At 44.7% G+C, this 12,506-nt stretch overlaps 2 protein-coding genes across 6 annotated transcripts in view; one reads left to right on the top strand and one right to left on the bottom strand.

The window, feature by feature from the left end:
• Positions 1 to 11,002, top strand: part of LOC148507543 (uncharacterized) — a 94,009-nt gene extending 83,007 nt beyond the window's left edge. Inside the window, exon 5 of the mRNA XM_088445880.1 lies at positions 10,596 to 11,002. Within this exon, the coding sequence (XP_088302006.1) occupies positions 10,596 to 10,661 (66 nt within the window). The 3' untranslated portion in view covers positions 10,662 to 11,002. The remainder of the gene's footprint in view (positions 1 to 10,595) is intronic.
• AUTS2 (activator of transcription and developmental regulator AUTS2) overlaps positions 1 to 12,506 on the bottom strand; it is a 1,638,780-nt gene that overhangs the window by 270,019 nt on the left and 1,356,255 nt on the right. The gene's annotated exons all lie outside the window — the stretch shown is intronic.

Raw genomic sequence — 12,506 nt, 5'->3', positions numbered from 1 at the left:
TTAACCAGTGACTGTTTCTGCCATTAACCATGCACCCTTCCTTGACTGTGGAAGGGATCTGCTCTGCGCTCCAGTCTCATGCAGCCTGGCACTCTGATGTGGCCAGCAAGTCGCGCTGCACCAATGTTTCTATATGAAACGTCTGTGCAGCATGACACTCATCACACTCTCAGCACGGGAATCTTGCCGGACGGTCTGCCCGAGGAATAAATGTGGCGAGAACACTGTGTTTATATAGTATATAATGTATATAGTATATAATGTGTGTGTATATATATATATATATATATATATATATATATTTATATATATACACACACATACACATATATCTTTTTGATGATCATATTTAGCACAAAAAAAAGGTTAGGGAGTTAATAAAAAAAAAGAAGAGTAAAAGTTATTTAAATATACTAGCATGGTCTTTTATACCTACATGCAGGGCCGCCATCAGGGGGGGACTGCCGGTACTGCAGTACCGGGCCCGGACACTCGGGGGGCCCGCCCAGCGCCTGCTATATACTGCCAGCCAGTGCCACTACTACTAACCCCCTGGCCGCAAGTGCCACAGTGACAGGTCTGGCGGCATCCTCTACTATACATCTGCCGCCTCCGCCGCACATTAGTCACAGTTCAGTGACTTGTCACCTCACCCAGCCGGGCCCGGCAGCTAATGGCATAACTATGGAGGGTGAAGGGGGTGCGGTTGCTATGGGGCCCGCTGGCCCAGCGATCGCACCCCCTGCACCTTCCTTATGCCGGGCGCCCGCTGAGATTGTGTTACCAGCGGACGCCCGGCTCCTGCTCAAACCCCCGGCGGCAGCCGGAGGACGGAGCTCACACCGTCTTCCGGGTCCCGCAGTGCACAATGGGAGTGACGTCATGACGTCACTCCCATAGTGCCGAGGAGCGGGCGACGGGGCGGTCAGTGGCTTCACAGGAGCGGGATAAAGGTAAGTTTTTTTTTTTTTTTTTTTGTGTGCTTGCGCCCGCGCGCGTGGGGGGAAGTTACAGGGGGCTCACTACAGGGGGCTCACTACTGGGGGCAGCTACAGGGGGTCACTACTGGGGGCAGCTACAGGGGGTCACTACTGGGGGCAGCTACAGGGGGGGTCACTACAGGGGGCTCACTACAGGGGGCAGCTACTGGGGGTCACTACTGGGGGCAGCTACAGGGGGTCACTACTGGGGGCAGCTACAGGCGGTCACTACTGGGGGCATTATAGGGTGCTCACTACTGGGGGCATTACAGGGGGCCCACTACTGGGGGCAGCTACAGAGGGTCACTACTGGGGGCATTACAGGGGGCTCACTACTGGGGGCAGCTACAGGGAGTCACTACTGGGGGTAGCTACAAGGGGCTCACTACTGGGGCAATACAGGGGGCTCACTACTGGGGGCAATTACAAGGGGCTCACTACTGGGGGCATTACAAGGGGCTCACTACTGGGGGCATTACAGGGGGCTCACTACTGGGGGCATTACAGGGGGCTCGTTATTGGGGCAACTACTGGGGGCACTGCATAAGGGGCACCATTATATATATATATATAATATTGTGTATAGGTATGGTAGCGGGGGAAGCGGGGTTGTGGGAAGTGGTGGGGGTTTGTGAAGGTTGAGGGGGGCCCTGCCTATTATGACAGTCCCGGGCCCCACCATTTCTGATGGCGGCCCTGCCTACATGTCTCTTAACATTGATGTATTTTCACAAACTAATGAAGAAATATAGGAGTTTCTGCCATTTGAAAATTAAATAATGCATTCCCTTCCCCCTCTCCCTTCCTTGCAGGCAGCAGCATCAAAAATTTACTTACCTAACAACAATATTCGGATCTTTAACCTGGATAACAGCCCCCTCCTCTTCTTAAGGCAGCTGTCAGTCTGGATGTCACATGTTCATGCAGTCACTGTCGCGCGTCCTCCTCCACCGGACTTTGGTGTACAGCTCCTCCATTGCTCTTCTCAGGCAGTGGCACAGAGAGAGGGCGCGCACATGATGTAACGTGACGTCCCTTGCATACCAGGGTACAATTCTCCTTGCTCCGAGTCCGAAGACAAGGGAAACGGAGCTAAGTGCTTTTAGTTGGAAGACCAGGAGGTCCTCCCATGGTGGTGCAGCCGCATTACTATCCATAATAGTTGTGGTGTGGCAGGAAACAGTGGGCAGGCTCATCAGATTAGATGGCGCCGGTGGGGTGACTGCGGCCTCGCCCTCAGATCGCTGTGCCTCGGGCAATAGCCCTGCTTGCCCACCCCTAGAACCGCCACTGGACCCGACCAGGTGTAATAAAAAAATTCTGCTTGAGCTGACAATTTGCTTACCAACAGCTCTTTTCATCTCTTCAGATCTGTGTCCATTGGGAAGAAAGACACAGCGTATGACTTAAACCTAGGATCGAGCATGGTCGCCAAATGTATTTCTCCAATTGGAAGATCCTGACAATCCTTGGATCCTGGTGAAGCGAATAAAGGACTTAATCTACAAGTCCAACATACTTAGCGGAATTGCTTTGTTTCAGCTCCTCCTGCAGTTTCTCAAGCTGCTTTTCCAACAGTCTAATGATGGGAATTACCTGACTCAAGCTGGCAGTGTCTGAACTCACTTCACAGGTGACTACTTCAAAGGGTTTCAGCACTTTGTACAACACAGAAAGTATTTTCCACTGAGCTTGAGTAAGGTACAGTCTCCCTCCTCTTCCTATATTATACTTCGTTGTGTAGCTTTGGATGGATTTTTGCTGTTCTTCCATCCGCTCAAGCATATAAAAGGTGGTGTTCCACCTCATAACTACCTCTTGCTGCAGCTGGTGACAGTGCAAATTTAACATTTCTTGAAGGTGCTGCAATCTTCTACATGCACCTGGTGAATGGCGAAAATGCCCCAAAATTTTGCAGGCCACAGGAAGCATCTCATCCATGGCCCTGTCTTTTTTTAAAAAAACTTGGACCACCAAGTTAATAGTGTGAGCAAAACATGGGACGTGTTGGAATTCACCCAGCTGTAATTCTCTCGCAAACTTGGCATTGTCAGAAATCACAAATCCCGAGGAGAGTAAAAACGGGGTAAGCCATTTTGCAATGACTTCCCTGAGTTTTTCTAAAAGGTTGTCAACAATATGCCTCTTAGTGAAACCAGTTATACACAGAGTAGCCTGCCTCTGAAAAAGTTGCTTTTTCTTAGATGCTGCTGCTTTTGGTGCTGCTGAAGGCAATGCACTCACCCAGTTGGCTATTACAGTCATGTAATCTTGTATTTGCCCTGTTCCACTTGTCCACATATCTGTGATTAAGTGGACAGTGGGTACAATAGCATTTTGGAGAACACTAATTAAGTTTATTTTAACATCCCTGTACAGGCTGGGAATTGCTTTTCTAGTGAAGTGGAATCTAGATGGGATTTGGTAGTGGGGACGGAGGACCTAAATTAACTGTCTAATACCCACTGCACTAATGGGGGATATCGGATGCACATCAAATACCAGCATAGATTTTATGGTGTCAGTGATCCGCAGTTCAACTGGATGACTGCTGTCATACTTGCTCCCCCTTGCATAGGATTGTTTAACAGTCAATTGTTTATTTAGAACTACTACTAGTAGTCTTCCTGGTCCCCTTCTGGGATACATATCTACTCCTAGCAGCAGCAGCGGGCGTAGTGATCAAAGCTTCTTCTGAGGAATCCAGGATAGGGGAGGACTGAGTTAGCCTTATCAAATTGGATGCAGGACTACTTCCGATCATGATTGAGGATACTGTTGATGAAGGTGTTGGTGGTGAAGATGCCAGGTGCTTGGATCTAGCAGAGAGAAGGGAGCTAGCTGACGCTGGACTGCTTGTTGTTACTTTTTTAGCCAAAGTTTCTAAATTTTGCAAACAATCTTGATAGATGCACTGTAGATGACGTAACAGGGAGGAGGTTCCTAGATGTTTAGGGTCCCTACCTCTATGGGTACAAATGGCTTGACAATTGTTGTCCTTATTTGGGTAGAAATTATTCCACACATAAGAAGTAATTTTTTTTGTTTTATACCCAGGCATGACAATGGGCTTTTCTTTATTATGGGCAACAACTGTTTCCACTGGGGCCTTATTTACACCAACAACATCCTCATCATCAGCATCCTCATCTTCAACATCCTTATTAGTGTCAGCTACACAAATATCCTCCTCATCCTGGAGCACTTCCACAGAAGAGTCTTCAATTTTTATGTCAGCATGTTGACGTGTGATGCTCATCCCCACATTTGCAGATGATGCACAAGTGGTGGAAGGAGGCTCCTCTTTGAGCACAGTATTGGAAAGGTCAGACTCACACATGACACCCATCAACACACTTAGACTTTCCTCAGGGATTTGTGACATTTCTGAACACACAGTTCTGCGGTCTGGTCGGCAGTGTCACCGAACAATAATAGCGTAGCTAGCACACACACAAAAAACCTGAAAAAAATATTTTTTTTTCTTGTGGAATGATAATTCTATTTAACTTTTATTCTTTTACACTGGTGAAGAGTACCCCTGGATTGACAGAGCACCCATGGATGACACAGCACCCCTTTATGTACTGCAACCCTAGCCCCTTGATGGACAGGACAACACAACAGCACCACTTTATGTACTGCAGCCCCCCTTTATGTACTGCAGACCCAGCCCCTTGATGGTACTGCAGCCCCAGCCCCTTGATGGACAGGACAACACAGCAGCACCCCTTTAGGTACTGGGGAAGAGAACCCCTGGATTGACAGAGCACCTGGATGACACAGCACCCCTTTATGTACTGCAGCCCTAGCCCCTTTATGGACAACACAGCAGCACCCCTTTATGTACTGCAGCCCCAGTCCCTTGATGGACAGGACAACACAGCAGCACCCCTTTATGTACTGGGGAAGAGCACCCCTGGATTGACAGAGCACCCCTGGATGACACAGCACCCCTATATTTACTGCAGCCCTAGCCCTTTCATGGACAACACAGCAGCACTTCTTTATGTACTGCAGCCCCTGCCCCTTTATGGACAACAAAGCAGCAGCACTTTATGTACTGCAGCCCCAGCCCCTTTGATTGACAGGACAACAGTAACAGTAGCCCCAGCCTGACAAGACTGCACTCTTGAGAAGTTGAGAACACATGCACAGATAGAGCAGCACAGAGCACATCTGTTCTGTACACTTTCCACAGCTGGAGTGAAAATGGCGCTGATCACTTGGACCTTCATAGAATCCAAAAACCATTTTGCCTAGTTTTGGATTCCGAGTTAGGTTGGAAAACCCAAGCCGGACTTGGATCCTACTCTGATCCCCTATGTTTGGGTGGGTCCGGTTCTCATAGAACCGGACTTGCTCATCTCTAATTTTAAGCTGCAGTAGACTCACCTGATGCCTCCTGTGCAGCTGCTGCGTTATGGTAGAAATTTTATATGTACAATCTTTATTGACATATGGACAGAGATCACTTCTTGCTTCCATCACACTCTTCATGTGAGGAGAAGAAGATTTCTGTTGCTACAGATGACAAAACAAGTGCTGAAAAAGACACCCAACAGTAATTGACATTTCATCTTAGTTGCACCTGGGTCATTTAGCGTCACCATAGGTGCCTATGGGTGCACTGTTAATCTAGCCGGCTATTAGTGTTTGCAGGCAGGAGACAGTAGACACACTACCCACATATAATTACATATGTTCTACTCTAGACTATGAGCCAGGACATGTGTGGGAGTTAAGGGGCTGGTGGACATGAGTGAATCTATGGGCCTGATTCAGCAAGGAATGCAGTTGTAATACACACACACAGTCGCCTACCCTCCAACATGATCTCTTGGACCAGGTACAAAATGCTCTGCTCCTGGACTTCCCACCTAATTAATGATTGCAACCACCTGTGTTGAGCTAGTTCATCGATGAGACAGGTGTTTCACCACAGGTGGCTGTAATCAGAAGAAGGAAGTCCAGGAGCAGAGCATTTTGTACCGGGTGGAAGGAGTCATGTTGGAGGGTCTGCAATTGGCCGATTGTTGCGACTGCAATCACAGTGACTACGCAGACCCATCGCAGAGTGTTTGTCAGGAAGTGCCATTTGTGGGAGGTGACGGGGGGGTGGTTGGCAAAACGCAAGCGTGCCAGTGCGTTTGAATGCCGTTGCAGGTGCGTGCATAAATTAGCCATTGCGATGCCCTATGCAGCCTAAGGCTTGATAGCGTGCGCTGAAGTTAGCAATTCCTATGTAAGGTCAGATCTTGTGCAAGTGTGTGTGTGGCTGCGATGGTACTCGATTGTACTGATGTTTTCGCAGTCTTGCTAAACATTATGGATGTGTGTAAGGTAAAGTGGGTGTCCTTATGTAGTGCTGTGGTGGCATTGTAATTGCAATGGATTAGCATACTAACACAGTTGAACTGCATGCGTAATCGCTATTGCATTTGCAGTTGCGTTCCGTAGTGAATCAGGCCCTATATACCCTATGGATTTGTCCTGGTATGGTACCTCCACAGTTCTACTACATAGTTCAATGTAGTAATTATATTATCTGGTAAGTTTTCAGAGCAATGCATAAAGTAATTTATTTCTGTGTTTAAACAGAATTTAGCCACATACACAGGGCCTGATTCAGACCCGGTCGCAAGCGCTGAACGGAGGCGTTCCCATGAGAACGCCTGCCATTTGGGGGCGCCCCACTGACATCACAAGTGATGTCAGTGGGAGAGCTTCCGGCTCTGTTAGAGCCGAAAGCTCTCTGGGGCTTGCGGCCATGAGACCCTACCACAAGGGTCTCGTCGCAAGCCTGATGGTCGCTATGGTCTTGACCTCCGCGACCATCATCCTGGCCGCTCGCAATAGCTGTGGGTGGTCACCCACAGCTATGCGAGTGGCCAAGAGGCTGCACCAAAAAAAAAGAAAGCCCGGCCCTGATTCAGAGCGAGCGCTCTGTCAGAGCGACCGGGTCTGAATCAGGCCCACAGTTCAATCAGTATTCCCAAACACTCTCTGGTTTTACACACTTATACCTTTACATTTCCATTGTGAAAACTTGTTCTTTCTTAACTACAAAAATTTATTTTTCCCTGTCCAAAATATAAAAAAAATAAGTTAGTGACAAAATTTTTTAGTTTAGTGGGCTTAGTTATTTTGGGTGATTTAAATTTTTTACCCCTAAGTGGCTTTTTAATTATGCAATAAATCATTTTGAAATGTATAATATTCAATGCAAAACGAGAATGCAGTACATGAGTGCAGAGAATAAGATTTGTCCTGCAGCAGTACATCCATAATACCATTCATAATAATGCACCAAAAATATAAACACACATAACACAAGAAGGAAAACCTTAGGTCATTTCAATTATTGATTACAAATAACTGATTAGCTATTTGTTTTTATTAAATGACAGTTTCGAAGTGAGGTGTAATGCTGATTTGTAAGCCATTTTAAACCCGGGGGTTGCGTTGTGGGTCACCCCCTCCTTTAAGAATTATTTGATTTACACCTGTAATGTGGTAATGTTTCTTTTCCTAGTGATTATGGAATCTATGGTGTGTGTGAGGAGTGCAGTTTTGTATGAGTTAGTAGTAGTAGTGGCTCCTACCCTCTTGGATGACGGTAGAAGCCACTACTGTTGCTGCCCATGCTGCCTGCACTGCAGGAGGAGAGGAGGAGACAGTAGTCCCTGGTAGTAAGGTCCTGGCATCTGTTAAATTGATCTGGCAGACACCGGGACATGTGCTGCTGGGACTGCACATGTGCAAAACATCTGTTTCTAGGGACTGCATTGGCTGCAGCCCCTAGAAGCCAGACAGGGCTGCCCAAAAGCATGCTCTCTGCTAATTGCAGCCTGAACTTGCAGTCCCAGAGGGAGAAAACACATCCCCCAGGGATGCTTGTCCTGTGTGTGACTTGCAGGTAGCACTTCCAATGGGAAGCCACAGCCAGTCACAGTATAGCCAGTGCAGTCACAAAGTGCAACTGGCTCACTGACGTGGCGGATTTTACTGGGGGGTTGCAGCTCTGCAGCTCCTAGGTACAGTCCGCCACTGGCTGTTAAGGTTGTCTGACTGCATATCTTGTCTTCTGAAAATACCTTTCCTCTCATAAACAGGGGTTACAACACAGGAGGCCAGGCAATAAGCAAACCAAAGTTTACTTGTAGAACGTCATATTAGTAAATATGGATGTATGGTTATAATACATTTAATGGACTTGTTTGATAGCTGGCTTGTCCTATCAGATAATTATTTTAAGATATTTATTTTAAGAACCTAACCTGACAAAAAGGTTTTAATTTTTTACCTGGATGCAAACCATTATCTATTACACACGGGTTGGGAACAGGATCCAGTCATCAGAATGCGGATGTTCACAATGCCGGCTCCGGAATCCTAACGGTCTAAACCCAGATGCATGTTGGTAAGTATTCTAACCCTAACCCACCCCTCCCCGTCCTAACCTTAACCATACCTTTTGGCAGCCTAACCCTAATCCTCTCCCAGGTGCCTAACCATTACCCTAAACCTAAGCCCCAACCCTAACTCCTAATACTCACAGTCGGGAGTCTGACCATTGGGATTCCGGTGCCGGTATATTGATGATTGTCGGGATTCTGGAGTCAGTATTCTGACCATCGGGATCCTGACTGCTGGGATCCTGACTATATACCATTACACACTGCAGATTAGTTGTGTTGGTGTCACCAGAAATTCTGATTATTGGTTAATTTGAGTATTTTACCATTTAATTACATAATTATTTATTACATGTAATTAGCAATAATTTGCATTCTTAGTAAAGGCTAATGCATACCTCCCAACTGTCCCGATTTTGGTGGGACAGTCCCTCTGTGTTCCCCTCTCACTTGCTGCAAGCAATGAATAGATGCTGTGTGCAGCGTCTATTCAGTTGAGAGAGGGACTGGGGGCATGCCCAGCAGCTCCCGGATTGCAACAAGGTATGCTGATGACTTATGATACACAAAGTCATTTTTGTAAGCTAAGATCCTTGGAATCCTTGGAATTGCAAACCTATGTTCTCTAGCAAGAACTGTGTCCTATTTTACACAAAATCAAGCTGTATTCACATTGCTAGTACAGAGTGGAGCTCTGTAAAAATGGGAAAAAAGACAGTATAAGAGGATATTAAATCACTTCAGTGTATTTTGCCAGAGAGAGGTAAGGAATTTGTCACTCTGGTGAAAAGGCTTCTGAGGTTTTCAAGAGTGTAATCAACCTATTTTTACTTTATGCTACAGAGTCCTGCAGGTTTAAGAACATGAAATGGTGATTTAACACCTCCACTGACAGAGTAGCAGAATCTATTTTAGTGACGTGGCTGAGATCTATAGTGCATATCCCCATACAAATCACAGTAATCTGATGACCTGTGAACAACCTGGTCTTTCACGGGACAGTTTGAGAAGCACATGTGACAAAAAAACCTCACAACTAAAAATAAAATTGGGGATAAGCACAAAACTAGTGTCAGCTGCAACTTCCATGCTTCTTTGATGCTAGCTATAACACTATCATAAATACATTTACTAGATAACCAATCTACATTATTTTTAAAACAAGCATCAAATTAAAAGACATTGCGTTTCAACTCCAATATAGAGTGCCATTCTTTCTGTTTTTTTTTTATTGCCTTTTCCATATGGAGTAATTCACTTAGTGCCCCATATTGCAACAATAAGTTTTTAGTTACATATTATATATATTTATATATACTTCCTTTACTTTGAACAGGCCCAGCACTTCTATGAGACTCGATCGTAGAAAATGTTTAGTGACCTCCTCAATGTGATTCCAAAGCGCTTACATACATCATCCATGCATAGTCTTTATAAAAAAATTGGGATTTATAGCATTTTCAATTTCCATTTCTCTTACATTCTATTGAAATGTACTGTTTATTTAGCAACTATTGTTATAGTTTGTTATCAGTTTTTACAAATTACTCAGTGAATATAAAAATATCTCACGCCTCAAATACCAAGGGTCAATTAATAAAATATTATTATTTGCCTCTATGTATTAAGCTAAGATAATATATGAAACAATGTGCACATGTTTATGACCTAGTGATATTTTTCTGCACAGAAATCCTTTCCAGGCATACTTAATGAGTGCCAAGAAAATGACTGTCAGCAACCCTATTAGGTGCTATGTTTAGATGTGAGATATAGAATCTCCAAGTACATTACTGCTGGTTATTTGTGAAATTGTAGTAATATACTCCTAATGGGAGTTAGGATGTGCTGACATCGGAAGTAAGAATGACAGGCCCACAGTTGACTGTCATTTCCATCATAGTTTTAATAGCCTTGCCAGGCATTCTCCAAGCAGATGAAGAAAGGAAGGATTTCTGTATGACAGCATTGTACAAGAATGCATGTGAATACCATTATGGTACTGAGAGTCAGGTGCCAGCTGAACATCTCTGATCAAATAGACAAGCATTGCAATGAATGCTTTAAGGTTATTTGAATCCTGTCATTACTATCAGCCAGCTATCCGCAAGTGAATATTTAATTAGTTTGTTTTAGTTAGTAGCTAGGCACAAAAGGCATATAGACCCAAAACCTCTTGCTACTTTGTCATTCACAGCTTATGACGGGTGGTGAAAGACAAGAGAAGATGGCAAAAACCCCACCCCAAGTGTCTGCTTATTAACTCCTGGCAGTGAAGAGCAGGAAAGAATGGACACTGGAACAAGCTGAATATCTATTTTGAAGGGAAGGCCAAAAAGACTCTCAGTAGATTTAATTAAAACCATAGTGAACAGATGGGAAAGAAGGAAAGAGATCCAGCTTGAGACCATTCATCTGTCTAGACCTCAGTGTTATAATGAAGACTTTCCCTTTTTGCATACTCCACATTGTACCTTTCTAGTTAGCTGTATGGAAAAAGCTTAGCTTCCCTACCCTGCTGTTAAATAATAGTGTTCTAGGCTATTTCACAACAAAATATCCAGTGTTTCAGTTCTAAATTTTCCCCTTCAGAATGAAGCTAAATAACCCAATATTCATTTAGCTGTACAAGTGTTTAGCTATGGGGCGATTTCTTAATAGCTGTTGCCAGCTGTTGCAGCCCACCCAAAGGTACTACAGCAATCAGCCGTAATGATTTGTTGTATGACTTGCTCTATGGAAAGGCTGAGAAAACTTTTTTCTTTTGCTTACCATTTTTCAGGAATCAATAGCTCAATTTTTGACTTCACATCAGGAGTTTAACCCTCGGGAAGTATTGGAAAAGTAATTTTAAGCCACGTAAAGAATCCCTTAGGTTTATTTTCTGATATGTTTTAGATTTTTCGGTTACCTAACACTGCAGCATGGAAATAATATCCTATACAGAACTTGATTGCTTTTAAAAAAAACAAAACTGCGGTTCGGCATTGCCCTAGCAAATCTGAGCAGTTCTACTCAACTAAATATGAAATTTACAAACCACAGGAAAAATGTTTTCTCCAGGTAACAAATATTTTAAAAATAGACCATCAAATTCTAAAACATAAAATAATAAAAACAATTGAAAGACAAATGCAGCAGAATATATTGGTCTTTTTTTATTCGAGTCACAGATATCCTATTTCACAATAACTGAACAGAAATGTAATACACTATGCATTATAGCAGAGGTTCCCAAACTCTGCCATTACAGTCCAGGTTTTGAGAATATCAATGCTTGAGTCCAGATGGTGAAATCAAATTGACTTAGGTACTAATTAAGTCACCGTTGCTCAAGCATGGATATACTTAAAACGTGGACTGTAATGGCGGAGTTTGGGAACCTCTGCATTATAAGGTATTGGAAAACCATTAGTTGGAGAAACCTACAAGAAAATGGCCACCGTCATCACTGTGAGCAGGACAAGCACAGGAGTTTCAGAAGAAAATGTATTCTTTTGCTTTTTACCAAGACATTCAACAATAATTCTTTCCTACTTTATATATATATTAGGGATGAGCGGGTTCGGTTCCCTGAGAACCGAACCCACCCGAACTTCGGGGATCCGGGGCGATCCGAGCCCAAGCTCGGATCTCCCTGTCTGCCCCGGATCCCTCTCCCGAGGCAAAACCTCGAGATCTGCTGTCGGATCTCGAGGTTTTGCCTCGAGCGGCCATTTTAAAAAAAATGCCTTTGCCTTTAATGGGCAAAGTGCTGATTGGCTGACAGAGCCGTCTGTCACGGCTCTCAGCCAATCAGCATTATGGTGCTCATTTGCATGTAGCACGGACTCGTGAGATCCGTGCTACATGCATCTGTGTGATTGACAGTGACACAGAGCACAGATGGGTCAGTGAGACCCGTCTGTGCTGCTGTGTATTTCAATGACACAGATGCACGCACGGACCAGGAGATCCGTGCTACTTGCATCTGTGTCATTGACACAGCAGAGCAATGACAGGTCCGTGAGACCCGTCTGTGCTGCTGTGGTAAAAAAAAAAAAAACCTGTGTAAAAAAAGAAAAAAATGGCGTGCCCCCCCCCAAAAAAGAGCAACCAGCCCCGGGCA

This window comes from Taudactylus pleione, unplaced genomic scaffold (genome assembly GCF_031769625.1).
Source record: "Taudactylus pleione unplaced genomic scaffold, aTauple2 ptg000391l, whole genome shotgun sequence".
Taxonomy (NCBI): Eukaryota; Metazoa; Chordata; class Amphibia; order Anura; family Myobatrachidae; genus Taudactylus; species Taudactylus pleione.
The sequence above is the reverse complement of the archived record's forward strand: the minus strand, read 5'-3'. Positions and strand labels throughout refer to the sequence as shown.